General features: G+C 44.4%; 1 protein-coding gene across 3 annotated transcripts in view; it reads left to right on the top strand.

Annotated features, from left to right (window-relative positions):
- The window catches only part of LARS2 (leucyl-tRNA synthetase 2, mitochondrial), a 236287-nt gene that overhangs the window by 86276 nt on the left and 129827 nt on the right, over positions 1–20184 (top strand). For 2 of the 3 annotated variants that reach the window (XM_077776920.1, XM_077776921.1), the window contains 2 exons: positions 8220–8474; positions 15336–15464. In XM_077776920.1, coding sequence (XP_077633046.1) covers positions 8241–8474; positions 15336–15464 — 363 coding nt within the window. In that variant the 5' untranslated portion in view covers positions 8220–8240. Of the gene's footprint in view, positions 1–2884; positions 2964–8219; positions 8475–15335; positions 15465–20184 lie in introns of those variants that run through there. The other variant, XM_077776922.1, reaches the window with a different exon arrangement.

Consider the following 20184-nt stretch of genomic DNA (forward strand, 5'->3'; position numbering starts at 1 on the left):
TTATTCCGTCCGTTCATCGTCCAATGAACACTTCAGTTGCTTCCACCTTTTGGCTACTGTGAATAATGCTTCTGTGACCACGGCTGTGCAAGTATCTCTTTAAGACCCTGCTTTCAAGTCTTTGGGGGTATCTATCCAGAAACAGCGTTGCTGAATCATATGGGAGAATCTATATTCTTGTTTTTTTCATCTTCCAGAACTATGCTTCTTCTATTCCTCAACTCAGGATTCTCCATCTTCTCCACCAGGGGTGACATCATGTCTCAGCGCTCACATTGCCTCTTCTGCCTCAAACTTCCCTCTGCCTCTCTCTTATAAGCATCCTTGCGATGGTATTTAGAGCTCCGCAGGATAATCCACGATAATCTTTTCATCTCAAGACTCTTAATTTAATCACATCTGCAAAGTCTCTTTTGCCATAGAAGGTGACATGCCTGGCTTCCAGGGATTAGGACCTAGATATCTTTGGGAGTCATTCATTATTCAGCCTCCCACACAAGCAAATCAGGAAAGCAAAAGGAACACAGAAATCTGTTATAAGAAGGAAGGCCCATAGAACCACCCTGTCCCTAGAGATCGTCACAGGAAATGGTTTGGGACATAGTTTTCTAGATTTCTTTCCATGCTTATACTAACAAATGTGTTTCTTTTGTTTTCTTTCCTTTTTAAAAAATAAAAAGTGGGGTAACTTTCTACACAGCCCAGCAACTTGTCTCTTTCATTTAATAATGTATCTTTGCAGCAAGCTCTTTAAGAGCGAAAGGGATTTACTTTCATGCTACTGTCTTCTTTGATGTAAAAATAGCAACTTTCCAGTAAAGCAAATGACTTTTAGAAAAATTCTATTTGAAATAATCTCCTAGAAATGTCAATGTTAACTTTAATTCATAAGAGGAAAGAGAGATTTTTGAACCAACATAAGGGTGGAGGCTACTTAGAATTTAGCATTTGGGGTAAATTAGGGAAAGGACATTCTGGTTATACGTGGATGCAACATGACATATCTGAAGGCTAAACTGCTTTAAGTGTGGCATGTTAATGTGAGCGTCAATGCTTCCATTGCATCAGTTTAAATTAAGCCTCTAGTATCAGGGGTAGAGAGATCAGGAGATTTGGATTGGAATCCTGGCTCTGTCGTCAACTGGCTGTGTGGCTTTAGGCAGGCAAGCTTTATCCAATCCCTGGGCCTCAGTGTCCTAAAATTTGGACTGGAAGCTGTCCAAACTCCTAATGACCTTCCGTTCTGCAATTCGGGAAGGGCACTATTCTAGCAGGCTAGAGATCCAGTGGTGAATAGCAAACCTTCTACTAACTTGCTTATGACCTTGAGCTAGACCATCAGTTTTGCAGGGTCTCAGTGGATTCATCTGTAAAATGAGTGGGCTGCTCTAGAGAGTTCTCAAGATCCTTTCTAACGCTCACATTCTAAGGCAGTGAGTCTCAAACTTCCATATGCCCCCAAATCCCCTAGGGGATCTTGTCAAAATGCAGATTTTGATGCAGCGGATTTGGGTGCCACCTGAGAGTTGACATTTCTAGCAAGTTCTCAGGTGAGGCTGCTGCTAGTCTGGAGGCCACGCTTTGAATAACAAAGAAGAGTTTGAACTGTCAGGAACCGTTAAAGACTTGGAAATGGGCAGAAGGGATTCCTGGGAGTTCCCTTGCTTGGGGAGCTGGTCTGGGGGTTATCTGGTGCTATAGGAGCATATACCTTTGCTTGGCCTCTGTTGCTCAGCTCTGTAAGAGAAGTTAAAATGTAGAATTACTATCCATTACGGATAGTAATGGGCTGAATTTTGTTTGATAGAGGTGCACTTGGTTTCAGCCCTGTAGAAAAAGTTGGCTCTCAATACATTACTTTTTCTTGTCCTGTAGGATACCCACCAGTTTTGCATAATTACCAAATTCATTTCAGTATTCCTGATTGCCCACGTCTATAAGGTCTTCAAAATCTCCTTTATATGGGTTTTACCCTTTTAAAAATCATACTTTAGGGGCGCCTGGGTGGCTTAGTTGATTAAGCATCTGACTTTAGCTCAGGTCATGATCTCACGGTTTGTGGATTCGAGCCCCGCATCAGGCTCTGTGCCGACAGTTCAGAGCCTGGAGCCTGCTTCGGATTCTGTGTCTCCCTCTCTCTCTGTGCCTCCCCTTCTCATGCTCTGTCTCTCTCTATATTAAAAATTAAAAAAAAATTAAAAAATAATAAAAATCATATTTTAATGCCACTGGTCTTTTAAAATTCATTCATCGATTCATTCATTTGTTGCAAAAAACACTTGGGGGGGGGTGCGGAGAGGTTGGGTTTGGTTGTACAGAGACTCCTCAAGGAAAGTGGTTGGTCACAATCCTGCTTTCCTGACTCCCAGCTCACCTATCCCCTAATCATGGTCAGATAATTCCCTTCTCAGGGCTATAAAGTCACGGAATACGGTGGAAAAAGATCTTTAACCACCATTAAGGATCAAGAGGTCAAAGACCTACCCAAGCTCACGGGCAATTTTAGCTAAGCTGGGATTCAAACCCTGGCATCAGAACTCTCCCAATGCTCTTTACACCACCTGCCATCTAGTTTATTCTGGGGCCACAAAGCTGATGTCTCACTCCTCTGCAGCAACTGGAGTAATCTGAGCCGCACGTATCTGGTTTTGGTGACGCCAGGAGCAGGGTACAGGACTGGGCCGAAGGGCGGGGCCTGGGTCGCTAAGCGGTGCCCGGGAACAGGGGGCGGAGTTCGAGGCCGCCCGCGCAGACGCCTCCGCCCCACAGGCTGCCGGGAGTCCCGCCCCGCCCGCCTTCCGCTTCCCCAGGCTCCGCCTCCGCCTGTCTGTGTCTGCGCCGGCCGCTACCGATAAAGTTGTTGTTCTGCCAATATGGCGCCGCCCATGGTGACTGGCCGGCCCGTGTTCACCTAAAGGTGGGAACTGAGGCGTGAGGAGCCGCAGGCCAGAGCCTGTGAGCAGGTAAACCTCAGACCGGGGCTCGGCGGGACAAGACACCTCTGGCAGGGAGGTCTCTGCCCTCGGATCTGGAGGTTCCGACTTGCTAGGGACAGGAAGGGAAGGTGCGGGCTGGTTTAGGTGGTCCTGGAGCCGTGCAGTTTCTGACCTGGAAAAGTCTCTGAGACTCCGGTCTTCAGACTCTTTGAGCGGGGAACCCTGATGATAGTTCTGGACCCTTTCCTGTTCCCAGAAGAATGCACATGTACACGTAGTTTTGCACTCCAGTTCCTCTGCCCCGATTCGTCCCTGGATCTTTGCTTCCTGGCCTGGGGGTTCGGACTCAGCTAAAAGACATTCAGTACATCTCTGTGGCCCAGAGATTATTGCCACTGCATGTTACCTCAGAGATCATGTGGGTCTACCTTCTCTTATAAAGAAGGTGAGATCCCGGCAGGATATAATTTACCTGAGGTCCCACAGGGAACGAGTTGCTGCAAAAGCCACGATCTGAATTTTTCTGTCACAAAATTTATTTTCTTTAAGATGCAGTTTTCCTGGTCTATTCTTACACATTTTGGGGGTGCACAGAAATGACCTCCTGTCCTTCTTCCATGTATTTTGCTGTTTTTTGCTTGTACTGCTTTTCCCTTAGGTTTCTCTGTCTACATACGATTATCTTTTTGAGTCCAGATCTTAGGCCTCTTCTCTGACCACCTGTCGGTCCTCCAGAAAACAACCTTATAAGCCCCAAGTGAGGATGAGGTCAGGACTGACTCTAGAGAGGAGCGGAGTCATGGGGATTGTTATTTTGGAAGGGTGTGGAAGAAAAGACAAGATTCCAAGCATCTAGGCAAGGAATTGGATGAAACAGAGCTAAGGAATAAAAGGCCAAGTTGGCTGTAAATACAAGACGTGAGCCACACCTTTCACATTGATGTAATTGGGCAGAGTCCTCTAATGAAATGGCCGCACCTTGTCAAGAAGAGGCAGTGCCCTTTTTAGGACTTTGGTGGTGGAGTGGCCAAGAGCAGGGCCTGCTGAGCTCCAGAAAGTTCTGTAGTATATTGTCAGGGCAAATTGAACCAACCTTTTAGAATTTCTAAAAGAAAGGAAGGGAGTTTTATTCAAGGCCAAGTTAGGACAGCTGCTGGCATACACAATCTTCACAAAGAAGAGAGTGCTCCTGTGAAGGAACATTTGGTATTGGGTTATATACCTTTCTTGTTTTTTTTGTTTTACATAAAGTTACAAATTCTTAGACAAAGAACATGTTTGAAAGTTGCAGAACTTATCTTACCCTCTAGTAAATGCAGGGGTGTATGACTTTAATCTTATGGGAACCAGGGAGGTTTCTGCCTTATGTTTGGAATGCTCCTTTTTGGTTATTTCTTAAATAAAGCAGATGTACAATGTGTACTAGGGCAGAAATAGGGTCCGTTCTTTGAGGTTTTGTGGAATCATTTTGACCTTGGTATATGTTAAAGTATAGCTTTCCCCGGGAGCCCAGGAGCAGAACCCACAGACATTAAAAGTAGATAATTTCCTTTATTTTATCAGTATCCCCCTGCATCTTGGGGATTCCCCTAACTTTGGGTGTGAACTTTTTAAAAAAAATTTTTTAATGTTTATTTTTGAGAGACAGAACACGAGTGGGGGAGGGATAGAGAGAGAGAGGGGGAGACAGAATCCAAAGCAAGCTCCAGGCTCTGAGCTGTCAGCACTGAGCCCAATGCGGGCTTGAACCCATGACTGGTGAGATCATGACCTGAGCTGAAGTCAGACGCTTAACCAACTGAGCCACCCAGGCGCCCCAAGTATGAACTTTTCTTAAAGAGTCTTAATGCATTATTACCATGTTGCTCCCCAAAGAAGTGGAATCCATTTACATTCTCAGCAGCAGTGTATAGAAATGCCCATTTTTGGGGTGTTTGGGTGGCTCAGTTGGTTAAGTGTCCAACTTCAGCTCAGGTCATGATCTCATGATCATGTGAGCTTGAGCCCCACATTGGGCTCTGTGCTGACAGCTCAGAGCTTGGAGCCTGCTTTGAATTCTGTGTGTGTGTCTCTCTCTGCCCCTCCTCTGCTCATACTCTGTCTCTTGCAAAAATAAATGAACATTAAAACATTTTTAAAAAATGCTCATTTTTCATTTAATAGGTCTTTACCAGTCTGTTAAGCAAAATGTTTCATTTCCATTTTCATTTGCATTTTTTGATTAGTTCTAAAGTTGACCTTTTTTGTATATTTATTAGACATTTGCATTTCTCTTTCTGTTTTTCCATTGCCTATTTTAAAAATTAGGTTTTGAATGTTTCTCTTTTTATAACTAAACTCTTCATAGAGTAGGAGAACCATTTGTTATTGCAGTTAATGCTTTCTTTCCACTTTTGTTCACAGTGCTTTTGATATACGGACATTTTACATTTTTAGAGTCAGGTTTATTAACATTTTGTGAATTCTTCTATTGCTTTTATCCTCAGGACAGAACATCTTGCACCTTGTAAAGATGTGTTCAATACTCATCTGTATTTTTGTCTTGTTTTATGATACTTAAAAAAAATTATTTAATCCTTATGGGATTTACACTGGTTTGTGGTTTTGAGATGGGGCTCCAGTTTCTAATTGACGTGTGCTTTTTTCTTTATGACCTTTAAGTTCTTTACAAGCCCAGATCAGTTTCAGGATTCTCTAGTCTATACCATTGGTTTATGTACAGAAAAGGTTGTCAGTGAGTCATGTGTTATATAAACATATTTAAAAATTTTTTATGTTTATTTATTCTTGAGAGTGAGAGACAGAGTGTGAACGGGGAGGGGCAGAGAAAGAGGGAGACACAGAATCCGAAGCCAACTCCAGGCTCCTAGCTGTCAGCACAGAGCCCAAAGTGGGGCTCGAACCCATGAACTGCGAGATTGTGACCTGAGCCAAAGTCAGATGCTTAACCAACTGAGCCACCCAGGCACCCCGTAAACATATTTAGAAAGCTTATTCTCATTGGGTAGACAGGGAGTGTTGTATATGTTGTTTATGATTGGTGTATGATGAGTAAGTTACAGAGACGATTAGAATTTTCAGTGAAAGAATGACCTCCCTTCACACTGCTCATATTGGTAATTGGTCTGCACTCTTTGGGATTTCAATCCTCGCAACAGCTAACAAGCATTGAAACCAAAAACTTGTGAGACTGCAGTTCAGGTTAATTTGTACTTTTTAAATGTTTCTTTATTTATTTTGGGGGTGAGAGGGGCAGAGAGATGGAGAGAGAGAATCCTAAGCAGGCCCTGTGCTGTGAGCATGGAGCTGGACATGGAGCTCGATCCCATGAACTGTGAGATCATGCTCTGAGCCAAAATCAAGAGTCAGACCCTTAACTAACTAAGCCACCCAGGCGCTCCTGGTTAATTTGTATTTTTATAGTTCTGTTGTTTCCCTTTGTTTCTCTTGGGGAGAATATTCCAGAACCCTCTCCTTATGTGTTGTGAGGGAATGCAATCCAGGAGAGAAACGACAAGCGTCTATCTATGCCCTCTGCTCATTGGGCAGTTTTTGGCTTGTAAAGATATGGAAATGATAGCTTAGCAAGGGAACCATAAAATGATAACTCCTGCAGATAGTTCTAATTCTGTAGAAACCCAACCCCTAAAAATAAATGCAACTACTCTAAGTGTACAAAGTGTGTATATATATTAGGTCGGTCATATGAAGTTGCTGATATTCAACCGTTTTCATATAGTTTACCCTAATATCTTTAGTCACATGTACATGTTTTAGAATAGCCAAGCCCAGTGGATAGGGAAGGTTTTGTTTTGTCATCTTTCTGCTTCTACCCCCAAAGAAGCAGGAGGTATTAAGTATAGCGAGAGTTGGTATATCAAGAACTTTGGCCGACCATCTTGTAAAATGCCAACACGGATGCCATTTTATGTTGAGTGTGAAACCCACTGTGTAAGCCTATGATAGACTCTCTTGGCAGCATTCGTGGCCCAGTACCTGTGTGAAAACAGGCCAGACGCTAGTAACTATGGAGCAATTGTTGACAGAATCAAAGCATTAACACCAGCTTCTTCCTTTATTTCTCTCTTGGTTTTACATCTGTCTCTTCACTCGAGCGCTTTTTCGCATGGTTATGTAAGAAGGCAGGAAGGTTAGGCTGGTTAGTCATATATCTTAAATATTTGCCAAACTGTCACCTCAGCCTCTTAGACCATGATAAAACATGAAAGTGCTTCCGTGAGGTCATTTTTGGAATTCTCCTTTGGAGGAGACCAGTGAAGTGTCCCAGTTGAATTTTGAATTGCATCCAGATGTCCTGGTGGGTCCCAGCCTATGGCTTGTATAGGACTCGCCACTATTATGCGTCTATATTTATTTGTTTTCCTCTCATCTGCTTTTCTTTACTACTATGTAAGTACCATGGAGGAAGAGAGTTGGGTTTTGTTCGCCACTGTATCCCCAGTGCCTAGAACAGTGTGTGGACCTAGCACACTCAATAAGTATTTAGTAAATAAATGAAGAACTAGCTGAATAAGCACTCTTACAAGTAATAGTTATTTCTTGGCTCAGCCTATGAGTATATGTAACTTAACGATAGCTAATAATAGCTCCCGAGGCTCTGGACCTCCTGGAGGGTGGGTGTTCCGATCCCTTCTGTCATTTGAGCCTAAGCCCAAGCCAAGATGTGCTTGGAGCTCTTCTAAAGCCTGGATGATGGGAAGGGAAAACTGCTGGGCTGGGGCTAAAGGAAAGGAGGGAGGGGACTCCTTGGCCTTCCGTGCACCCCTCAAAGCTGTGGCAGGGCTGGCCCTTGACGTGGTCCCCATTCGTTTCTGTGGGAGTTTTGTATCTGGTGCTTAGGAACGTTGACCACTGTTCTATTTTCCATTAAAAGAGTTTGTGCTTAGCTCAGTTGAAGTTCTTTTCTTTTCTTCTCTTTTTTAAATGTTTATTTATTTTTGAGGGAGAGAGCTTGAGTGGGAGGGGACAGAGAGAAAGAGGAACAGAGGACCTGAAGTGGGCTCTGTGCTAATAGCAGCGAGCCCAGTGCAGGGCTCGAACCCACGAACCGTGAGATCATGACCTGAGCCAAAGTCAGAGGCTCAATTGACTGAGCCACCCAGGTGCCCTAACTCAGTTGAAGTTTTGATGTGACATGTTCAGGGAAGGAAACCATCAAGAGCATCAGATGAAGGCATGTGAATGTGCAGGGAATGCTGGGCTGTGCTGAACTGGAAAGAGTTCTGGGAAGTTCCTAAGAGAACATTCTGCCCTCTTTTTCAGGGCCTTCACACCTCCTGGAGAATGGCTTCTGCTTGGCGGAGACTGGATTTCTATGTCTCTTTCCTGAAAAGCCAGCTAAGTGGTGGGCCAGAAATCATCAGCAGAGGAAGGAGAGTGATCCCAGGATGCCCCAGATGTATTTACAGTGCCACGGGGAAGTGGACAAAAGAGTACACGTTGCAGACGAGAAAGGATGTTGAGAAATGGTGGCATCAACGAATAAAAGAACAAACCTCCAAGATATCAGAAGCCGATGTGAGTATTCTGAGGGATTTTGAGAGGGAAGAGAAGAGGGGCCAAGAACTTGGCCCTGAAGTCAGATTGCCCGAGTTCAAATAAGTTATTAAGCGTGTGACCTTGAACCAGCTGAATCTGTGCTTCAGTTTTCTTTTAAACCATAGACAGCGCATCGACCACCTGCTTCCTAGGATGCTTGTGGGGGCCGAGTGAGATCGGACAAGGGTAGCACTGGGAAGTGTGGTGCTTACACACAGGTGCACGCGGACCACGCCACCCTGGGCATTCTCGAGCAGGTTTATGGGGGAGACTCATCGGGAGTGGAGCCACAGCAGGTGTTAGGTTCTCATGGCCCACTGCGTGGGTGGCCAGCTCCCAGGGGTCCAGCAGGGTCCGATGTGAGGTTTCAGGAGTAGCCCCTGGACCCCTCACCAGTAGAACTTACAAAAAATTTATTATTATTATTATTTTAAATATGAGAGGCATTCTTCAAAACAAATTTTTTTAATGTTTGTTTTGACAGAGAGCGAGAGAGACAGAGAGACAGAGTGCAAGCAGGGGAGGGGCAGAGGGAGGGAGACACAGAATCCGAAACAGGCTCCAGGCTCTGAGCTCTCAGCACAGAGCCTGACGTGGGGCTCAAACCCATGAACCATGAAATCATGAGCTGAGCCAAAACTAGATGCTTAACCAACTGAGTCACCCTGGTGCCCCAATTTTATTTCTATAGTAAACATTTTTATAAGACTACATGGTATTTATTGTTCTGCTTCTAATTGTAATGGTTTGCGTTGGTATTGAATACACATTCAGGACATGACAAGTCAGAAGGCACATTTTTAAACAACCCTGAAGGATATGTTGGGTTTTATAAAGACACTATTAGTTGAGAGGAAAGAAGTTAAATTTGGCAAATACTTATTGAGTGCCTTCTCAAACTAAGAGGTCTTTGGTTTGATCTATAATTCTGTAAAGCAAACAGGAAATAACCAACAGGAAATTGTCAACATTTTTTTAATGTTTATTTTTGAGAGAGAGCGTGCATGTGTGCACAAATGGGGGAGGGGTAGAGAGAGCTGGAGACACAGAATCCGAAGCAGACCCCAGGTTCTGAGCTGTCAGCACAGAGCCCAATATGGGGCTCCAACTCACCAACCATGCAATCATGACATGAGCCGAAGTTAGACACTTAACACTAAGCCACCTAGGTGCCCCTCAGCCGTGGAACTTTTAATCTGCATATTCGGAGAAGGTCCTGCCTCTGCCCTTGCATGATGTTGGCCTCCAGCCATCATGGTTGGCCTCCAGCCCTTCCCTGGAGTGATCTGGGGGTCTCAGCCCTACCCTGGTGTGAGCTGGGCATCTCAGCCCTTTCCTGGTGTGAACTGGGGGTCCCAGCCCTTCCCTGGTGTGAGCTGGTGGCTGGGACCCAGGTTTGCAGTATAGTTGTGGGGGTTAGTGAGCCCTTGGCTTCTACCTGGGATGCCTCAGCTCAGCGCTGAACTTGAGTAATTGTCTCTCGGGTTTGGTTGTAGCCAGTTCCCAGGGGGCACCGTGTTGGAGGCTGGCTCCTCTAGGAGTCCAGCCTGTCGGGGATTAATTAGTCTTGGACGTGGTAACCCTCACCTCTTGGTGTTGCTCGAAACAACAAATGGGAGATGTCATTTGTTACATGAACTGATGGATCTGATCAGAGCCATGCACTGTAAGGTCGTTTACCCTTGAATTCTGACCATCCCTTTGTAATAGTTATCAAACCTTCTACATGTAACTAAAAAGATTAGGCCAGACACAGACAGGTGGATCGATATAACTGCACAAGACTCTGCTCTTGACTAGACTTGTCGTTTCCCATCTCCTGATCCTCGAGCTTTTCAGACTCATGCCTTCTGTGAGTGTGATCACTACGAAAAATGCTGGACGCAGTTATTTCTGTTAAAGCAAAGGATGGTTTCAGGTTAGAAAGAAAATCTGGTATTGAGAGAGGTGTAGTGGATAACAAGTGAAACAATAAAAGAGGTTTTAATACACCGCATGATTGTACCGTGAAAGCCCGACTTCTGCCTCATGAGGACGCAAAGAGCTTTCACATCAACATGACCAGACTCATGTGCCTAAAGGTATTTTGGAAACAAACTAGGGAGCAGTTTACTTCTGAGCAAGGAGAGTAAAGTTGGCTTTTCTTTTTGGGTTAGATTATGATTTAGTGGCTTCCACACATTTTAAAGTTGCAGCTTACTGATTTTGTGGCGCCTTCTTCTTAAGTACTGTGTTTTTTTTTTTTTAGTGGATCAAAAGAAACTGTGTATCAGTAATTGGAGAAGTAGTTGAGGAATATCATGGGTGGTCCCTGGGTGGCGTCTTCTCAGGGTTTGGACTGGGGACCGGGCAGGTGGAGAAGGTGCCATGTGACGGGTCTGGAACCTGGGGGGTGTTACTTGCTCGGCCTCGAGATCTCTGCCTGTTTACGGCCACCACATGTAACCTCCTTGATCCTCAATCCTTTGCATTATTTATCTCACAGAGTTGTCCTGAAAATCACATGAGCAGCTGTGGCTGAACACATTTTACACACGGAAATGTTAGGTAAATAAAAGTATAAGAGGGTAAAGTGGTGTAGTGTCCTTGTTGGAACAAAGAATATAACTGGATTTTTTTTCCTAAAGTTTTTTTTTAAGTTTATTTATTTATTTTGAGAGAGACAGAGACACAGTGAAGGAGGGAGGGGCAGAAAGGAAGGGAGAGAGAGAGAATCTCAAGCAGGCTCTACACCGCCAGCACAGAGCCCACTGTGGGGCTCGAACTCACGAAGCTGTGAGATCATGACCCGAGTCGAAACCAAGAGTCAGGCACTTAACCGACTGAGCCACCCAGGTGTCCCTGGATGTCATTGGATTTTGAAGCTTAATTGTCCTCACTCTGGTATTAGATGTATTTGAGGGGCACCTGGGTGGCTCAGTCGGCTAAGCGCCCGACTCTTGATTTCGACTCGGGTCATGATCTTGCGGTTTGTGGATTTGAACCCCAGGTCGGGCCCTGGTGCTGACAACTTGGAGCCTGCTTGAGATTCTCTCTCTCCCTCTCTCTGCCCCTCCCCAGCACACGAGTGCTCTCTCTCTTTCTCAAAAATAAATAAACTTAAAAAAAATAATGGAAAAAGATATATTTGAAATCTACCCCAGTGAGTTTCTAGGTTGAATGTCTTGCTATTAGCACCATAATCTTCATTATTAAAAGAGGTTCCACTTAATGAGCACTTTACTATATGTCAGCCACTGTCTTTCCATTCATTACCTCGTTTAATCCTCTAACAAACCTAGGGAGTTTTTGCAGGGCAAGAAAACAGAGGCTCAGAGGGAGGTTTGGTCATTTATTGAGATACATGCTTAGGACCTTCTGTTGCCTCTCATTTGAGGTACAGATTGTGAACTGGGCCCAGAAAGGCAGAGGAATTTGCCCAAGGTCTCACAGCTAGTGGCGAGCCTAGGGCTAGAACGAGAGCTCCGGGCTCCTTCTCTCTGCTGCCATTGAGGCTCAGCGATAGCTTTAGAACTTGATCCACAACAAAAATAATAGGTCCCACTTATAAAAACCATCCTCTTCCCATTGCCTGCAATCTTAATTTCTTTTAAAGGCTCACATTCTTATACTTTTATGTAATTACAAAAATGTCCCTTTTTAAAATTTTTTTTACAAATAGTTTATTGTCAAGTTGGTTTCCATATAACACCCAGTGCTCATCCCCACAAGTGCCCTCCTCCATGCCCATCCCTTTCAATCAGATTCCTGCTCCGGTCTACCACACACTCCCACAATTCCTTCTCGTCATCCCCAGGGGACAGAGAGCTCATTTCATTATCTCGGAGGAAAATGATTTAATTCACACAGAAAAGTAAAAGGCAGGACACAAAGTAAGCTGAATACCTTTTCTGCAATAAACAAAAATAGTCACGAATATTAAAGACCTTTGCCAGCAGTGCTTCTCTGCATATCTTCCGTAAGCTCAGTTTTGGAGTTTGGCCTCGTTGCTATATAATGAATCACTCAGTTTTGCTATAAATTAATTTGTGTGACAGCCCTATGGAAAGGAGACACTCATGAAGAAGCTGTATGTGGAAAATGTTTGGGGCAAGATCGAGTGTTAAATAAACATAATATCATAAAAATCACTAAAATGAAGACAAGGTGGTTATAATAAAAGAAAAATAGGCTTAGTGTACAAACTTAAAAGGAAAAACGAGAAATGGTTTATGTCAAGGATTTTATTGATTTTTTAGATCCTAAAGAACTCTGTGATAGCTGTTTTCCCACAGCCCTAAATATTCCCAATGAAAAGACAATACACCTAATCACTGTGAGAAGGAGTGAGGTTTGAACGGAGTTCACAGTCTGCTTACTTCCAGTTTCTGCGCCCAGTGGCAGAGTAAGGGCTTGCACCTCCTTTGAGGGACTAGTTTACACTGAGAGGATTATCTGTCAGTTTCTTTCTTCTTCTTCTTCTTTTAATGTAATTTACTTTTGAGAGAGAGAGTGACAGAATGTGAGCAGGGGAGGGGCAGAGAGAGAGGGAGACATAGAATCTGAAGCAGGCTCCAGGCTCTGAGCTGTCCGCACAGAGCCCGATGCAGGGCTTGAACTCATGCGCAGTGAGATCATGACCTGAAGTCGGATGCTTAACCGACCGAGCCACTCAGAGCCCCCTTTTAAAAAACTTTTTTTTAGATGTTTATTTTTGAGAGAGAGAGAGAGAGAGGGGCAGATAGAGGGAGACACAGAATCCAAAGCAGGCTCCAGGCTCTGAGCTGTCAACGTAGAGCCCAATGCAGGGCTTGAACTCATGAACTGCTTGACCTACTGAGCCACCCAGGTGTCCCATGTCACTTGAAGACGGTAAGTCCTGAGTCCCCTCTGAGTCCCCTTTGGACTCTGAGTCCAAAGCACAGGGCCCGTCTGTCTCCTGAGGGTTCTTAAGGGCCACGGATCTGCGGTTTCTAGTTCAAGTCTAACCAGTGTGCTGCTTTCTGTCCATTTATGGAAATCAATTGCAGCTGCTGCCTGAGCATTCCATGATTTTCCGGTTTGTGTATTATCCAGACTCCTATGGATTCTCTTTTCCCATTTCTCCTGTCAGGTTGCTTGGCTTATGACTCCTTGGTAATGTTTGGAGGATGGGCAATACAGAGTAAATTCTAGTTTATTTTGCCACATGTCAGAGGCCCTGTCAAAGGTTTGTTTAACTTCTTTGCTGAAGGAACTTTAAAGCGATGGGTCAAGTGACATTTGGGAAGAATCTGATTTCTGATTTCCTCTGCTCCCCTGATTATAGCTGGCCGTGTCCACGATCAGTCATGCAAATACATAGCAAAAAATATACCACCGCCACCCCTGTACCCAAATGAATGGTCATGAATATTCTGTTTTGCGTTTGTTTTCATTACTTTTGGAGAAGCAAAGCCTTGAAGAACTCTAGCAGGGCTGTAGGAAGGGGGTGAGGACAAAGAGAGAAACCAAAGGCAGAAATAAATAAAAGGATGGTAACATCAGAAGGTCCTGACCCTCAGAGACCAGACAGAAGCAGTTACCTCTTCTGCCTTTCTTCTGAGAGCCCTGCCCAAAGGGGTGTAAGGCTGGGTAGGGGGGATGATCCTGTCACCTGGACAGGATTTGTGTAGTGAGAGAAAAAAATGCCCTTTAGTTATAAGGGATCCGTGGAGACTAGCTACTAAACTCCTGCTGGGAGTTGAGGTGGGGTGGAATGAGGGGAGGGGGGTGTGGGGAGAGGGAGATGATTGAAACACAGTCCTTGCCCTTGAACCACAGACCCCTAATTAGGAATCCATTAAGTGACTACCACGGTTCCTTTTGAGCCTTATCCCCACGGTGTGGCATACAGACCCAAAGTCGTCAATCCTGGAAGGATTCCCTGCCCCTCTGTTCAGACACACATGCTGTTTTTCTGTTTCCCGTGATGAAGCTGTGGCTTTGGCAGCTAGAAGGTTCTCTGACCCTGGCATGAGGCTGGCTGTAGCTCACCCCTTGGGAAGACAGCAACCTTCTTCCCTCGTTGGCTATGATTTTCTCGTTACTTTCTCACTTCAACTTTGTCTGCTGAAAGAGGAGTTCACAGTCCAGCAGAGAAACCCAGGAGCCAAACTGACACCTCAGGAATCCTGCTCTAACTGCTAAACCCGAGTCTGAATGCAACCACAGGGAATTTAGGTAGGGGCTCCGTGTTTTAGAGGTGTCACATCGGTGTGATTCAACTACTGTGTCCTTGAATTATGTGGAAATGTGTGTTAGAGCTTCGTCTGGAAAAACATATAGTTCTTTAAGACCTAGATAGAAACTGTCATAAAAGAGAAGCTTTGAAAAGAGAGGGAAAAAAAGATTAAAAATATATATGGGTAATTAGCACTTTAGGGTTGTTTGACATTATTTTGGAGATTCTTTAGCTTAAACTAGGGCTTTGGATTTTGGTTTTTGACAGTTTTGTCAGTTTACATTATAGGAATATTTAAAAAGCATTTTTTTTAAATGTTTATTTTTGAGAGAGAGAGTGAGCGAGGGTGTGTGCACGAGAGGGGGAGGGGCCAAGAGAGAGGGAGACACAGAATCTGAAACAGGCTCCAGGCTCTGAGCTGCCAGCACAGAGCCCAACTCGGGGCTTGAACTCACAAACTACAAGATCATGATCTGACCCAAAGTTGGATGCTTAGCTGACTGAGCCACCCAGGTATCCCAGTTTTTTTGTATTTTGAAGGAAACTTCAAAAAATGTTAAATTATTACCTTGTGTACAGTGCTGAAATACTAAGTGCATGTAGGGTCCTAGTAAATGCTTAAGATATACTCATTGTCATTCTTTGTCATTCTTTTCCAGAAATCAAAGCCCAAGTTTTATGTGCTTTCCATGTTCCCTTATCCTTCTGGAAAGTTGCACATGGGCCACGTGCGTGTGTACACCATCAGCGACACCATTGCACGGTTCCAGAAGATGAGAGGGATGCAGGTAAGGAAGGATGCCTGCTGGAATACAGCCATCTATATTCTGTGCCCCTGTCCTCTCTGCCCCACCGAGGACAGCAAGGATGTCGGTAACATGTTCAAGGCAAATGAAGAAAACCAATTTTAGTTAATTAGGACAGCTTTGAAGATAAACAAGGAAAGCTCAGTGTTTCCTTTTCTGGGTTAGAAGATATAATAAAGCATCCGGATTAATGGGGGCTGGGGGGACAGCCATGTGTCCGGGATTGTGCCGGGGATAAGGATGGAGATGGGGTAGAGGGGAGCTAAATGTAGCTGCCAGTGTTGGTACCACGGGACATCTTCTCAGGAGAAGTTCAGGGCCCGGGAGAGTGGAACATGTAATAGACAGTCAACCTGTAGGGGAATGAACCCCGTAGCACAAATATGGATCAAATGCTGTGAGGGGGAGGTGGGGCCACGAGAGATTTTTCTCTATTTGATATTTGCTGTGCTCTTTGATAGTCTTTAATGAGCATGATAATCTTACAAGGGGAAAATTAAAATTTTTGTAAGGGAAAACTATCTGGGGAGAAACGTCCCTGGGGCAGCTCCATTAAAAAGGAAACGTCAGACATGGGTTTTGAAGGCCAAGTGAAGTTTACTGGAAGAAGAAGAGAAAGACCCTTCCTTGGTTGTTGTGGGCCAGTCCCCTTTGCCCAATTGCCAGTTACCCCCAAAGCTTACTCTTTGCTCTTTAGCAGTGTATCATCTGTAAAATGAGGTGGGGATGATCACAGTACCTTCTTTAACCACTTCCAGAGTGGCAGGATTGGAGAGGGGTGGACAACACGGACCCCTGAGCCAGGCTGCCAGGATTGAGTGCCAACTCTTAATACTACTAGCTGTGTGACCTTTGATGAGTTACTTAACCTCTCTAAGACCTAGTTTTCTCTCATCTGTAAAATGGGAAAACAACAGTACCCGCCCACTGGCCCATTACAAGGATTCAAAGAGGATGCTGTGAAGCCTTTAGCACATCCCTGGCCCATGGTACGTAACCCAGAAATACTGGCAATCATGAGTGGCTGGCTGGAGCCTGTTCACAGCAGCTCCTGAGAGCCCACTGTGCCCATCTCTGCCCAACTCTGTGTGTATCAGTCCCCTCGGTAGCTTAAAATTCAGCCACGTACCCTGGAGCTCAGCAAGTGCTACAAATCTGGACTTGTTTCTCCAGAGAGGCAACTGTTAAACCTTCACGGGTGCTCCCGATGGCTGCTGCTGTTAATAATCTGCTGGGGCCCATACAAACGATACCTGCCTCCTCTCAGTCCTTTGTACAGAGAGGTACATGCATCTGTTGTCACAATCGGTTTGAACATTTATGCTGAACTGACATCGGCAAGAAGTATCCCTGAAAAGGAAGTCAAGTTATAATGGCTCTTTGTCACCTGAAGAGTTAATACCTTATAGTATCAGATGCAGAGATCGATGTTCTGCTTTAACAGTCAAAGGTATTTGTCTTCCTGGTTTGTGTCGGGTGTATTTTCCCCAGACGTTGCTTTCCATCACTGCTGCCATGTTTACTAGAAAGAGACGGTGAGGAGTGAATTGGCTCTTTGCCTAAAGTATCATTCTTTATCTTGCTATGATTCTTCAACTAGATTTATCTTATGGTCTTTCACTTACGCCAACTTATTTTGAACAATTAGTGAGTGTAGGCAAAGGTTTAAGCTTTTAGAGCAAAATTGTACATTTATGATACAGTGCAGGTGGTTGAGGGGGATTCTGATTCCCCTGGATGGGATGAGAGGTTCCAGAGGAAGCCAAGGCAGAGCTCCAGGCCCAGAGCCCCGCAGACCCAAGAGACAAAACAGAGACCCCTATAGTAACTGGAGCCCAAGGTCAGGCTGGATATCTTGAGTTGGACAAGCTGCATTTGAACCACATTCCTCCACCTTCCTGCTGAGTGACCTTGCACAAGTCATTTCATGGCTCTGAATCCTACTTTCCTCATCTTTAAAGTAGGCATAACAGTAATCCTTGCTTCATGGAGTTGCTGTGTAGGTTAAATGAGATAGTACATGTGTGTGGCATGCTAATAACTCCTTAATAAGTGTTAGCTGTGATTATTATTTACATTTTTTTAAAGACTTTGGTTTTTATTCTTCTTTTTTTTTGGGGGGGGGTTTTAAAGGTTAGAAGTTTTTTTTTTTTTTTTTTTTTTTTACAAATAGTTTATTGTCAAATTAGTTTCCAACATTGATTTGATTCACTTGGGGAGGTCAGTCACCACCATTTAGTAAATGAACCCTGCTCTATTCGGCCTGGGGCATACTGTAGAAACAGCTTAACTGCAAAACATTTCCTGCAATTTGTGTTACTGTTTCTATGACTTAATGGGTGCCTAACTGCCAGAGTCCAGCTCCGGCCGGTCCAGGGGTCCCTGAAGGGTGCACGGTGTCGGCGAGGGAGGGATGAGAGAAGAGCTGAGATTCCTTCTGGTCACCAGCCAGGCCTCTCCGCATTGTCTGAGACTCAACTTTATTTTATGATTTAGTGTTTTGGGGACAGTGCAGAAGTGGCATTCTGATGATAAATTCTTTTATCAGTAAAACCTTTCCAGAACATTGATATGCAAAAGGTTGGGGAACAGCCCAAAGGTGGCATTAGCATAGTAAAGGCAAAAGGTAGTTCTTTGTGAGTAGGGGTCAATAGCCTGTTTATCGCTTAATGGGAGGTATTAAGAAAAACAGGTCTTTCAGGAACACAGTGTTGCTTCCATAACCACAAAAGAAGAAATTCCTACCATAAATTCCTTCTCAAAGTGCAATCAGCATATCAAGGCCAGAATGAGTCACTCCTAATACCAGTCAACAAGGTGACTTGGGGTTGGTGCTCAAGCGGAAACAATTGGGTGGGGGTGGATATCATTCGCCATCTGACAGTGAGTCTGTGCAACTTACCTTAATCTCACAAGGAGTTCTTTCTCAACCTATGTGTTCAGAAACGGCTCCCAACACCCAATACGACTCTTTTTTTTTTTTTAAACTTAAAGCCTTTTTAAAAAAAATGATTTATTTTTGAGAGTGAGACGGAGGAAGGGCAGAGAGAGGCAGGACAGAGAATCCCAAGCAGGCTCTGCACTGACAGCAGAGAGGCCAACCCAGGGCTCGAACTCACAAACTGTAAGTTCATGACCCGACCCAAAGTTGGACACTTAACGGACGGAACCACCCAGGTGCCCCTGAAACCACTCTTTGTTATTTGGCTTACAGTGTCTTAGTCGGCGTGATCAATAGGCATTGAAAGCTTGCCTTGTTTCTGACTTTCAGTTCTGTTTTAGATGATGAGCTATCTTTTTGGGGCATCCCCCAGGTTTTGCTGAAATTAGCTTCTTGTTAATTTTCATAAGCCACATTTAAGTCAGATCATCCTGTCTATAACTCCAAATTTGGTGAAAACTTGTCCAGCCATTTTGTAAGTGATTTAGCAAAAGAGAAACAAATATCAGTGTAATTGTCAACAACACAGAAGCCTGTTGAGCTTCCTGTTGTTTTAAAATCCATTAGCAGTGTCAGGACTAGTCCCAAAGATAGAGCAGGATAGGATTCAGGTCAAGTTCAATGGTCCTCATTCTAGGGAGGCAGGGAATATCTAATTTGGAATAACAACAGGGTCTGACATATGTATTCATTCATTTATTCACATATAGTCATTGAGTGCCAGCTTTCTTCTTCTTTTTTTTTTTTAATGTTTATTTTTGAGAGACAATGCAAGCAGGGGACGGGCAGAGAGAGTGGGAGACACAGAATCTGAAGCAGGCTGCAGGCTCTGAGCTGTCAGCACAGAGCCCAATGTGGGGCTCGAACTCATGAACTGTGAGATCATGATCTGAGCCGAAGTTGGACGCTCACCATCTGAGCCACCCAGGCACCTCACTGATTTTCTTTGTCTGGTTTTGTTATCAGGGCTATGCTGGCCTCATGAAACAACTAGATCTTCCCTTCTTCCTATAACCTGACAGTGTTGTGTATTATTGGTATTCTTCTGGTCTTATTGTTTAATAGTATTCACCAGTAATGGTGTCTGGGCCCACGATTTTCTTGTGGGAAGTTTTAAAATTACAGATTCTATCTTCTTAATGTCTTAAGGCTGTTTAGATCTTCTGTTTCCTTCTGTGTCAGTTTTAAGTTGTGTTTTTCAAGGAATTTCTCCACCTTGCTTCCAGTTCTATTCTGAACTGCCTTCTCTCTCTTTTTTTTCCTCTCTATCTGCTTTTCCTGAGTAGCCTCATTTATCCCCTTTAGTTTAAACAGGATACTTTTACAAAGTTATAAATATAAGGTTTTTGAGTGAAAAGAGACTCCAAGGCAAAAGGTTCCGCAGAAGGAGTTTTATTGCGTGCACCCTCGGCCAAGGTGAGAGAATTTACGGGGACAGTTTTATTGCCTGCGACCCTGGGCAAGGTTCCGCGACTCCAGAGAGAGGGGAGTCGGGGGAGTCGCGGCCTGGTTGGGTGGTGGAGGGGGTTTTATAGCCTGTTAGTGGGGGTTCAGATAATAGGGGCAGTCTCTTGACTGGAAAGTCCAGGGTTGGAAGGTTTAAATTTCTGTTTCCCACCGAGGTAGTAACGGCCACTGATGTAGTGGCAGGAAGGTCAGCCATCTTAAGAAGGTCAGCCATCCTAGGAAGTGGTGGGAAGGTCAGCCATCCTAAGGTCTGCCATTCTGTGGTGTCTCTGCCCCACCTCTCAGCCAGCCCAA

The sequence above is a fragment of the Crocuta crocuta genome, unplaced genomic scaffold (assembly GCF_008692635.1).
Source record: "Crocuta crocuta isolate KB4526 unplaced genomic scaffold, BGI_CrCroc_1.0 scaffold77, whole genome shotgun sequence".
In the NCBI taxonomy this organism is placed as follows: Eukaryota; Metazoa; Chordata; class Mammalia; order Carnivora; family Hyaenidae; genus Crocuta; species Crocuta crocuta.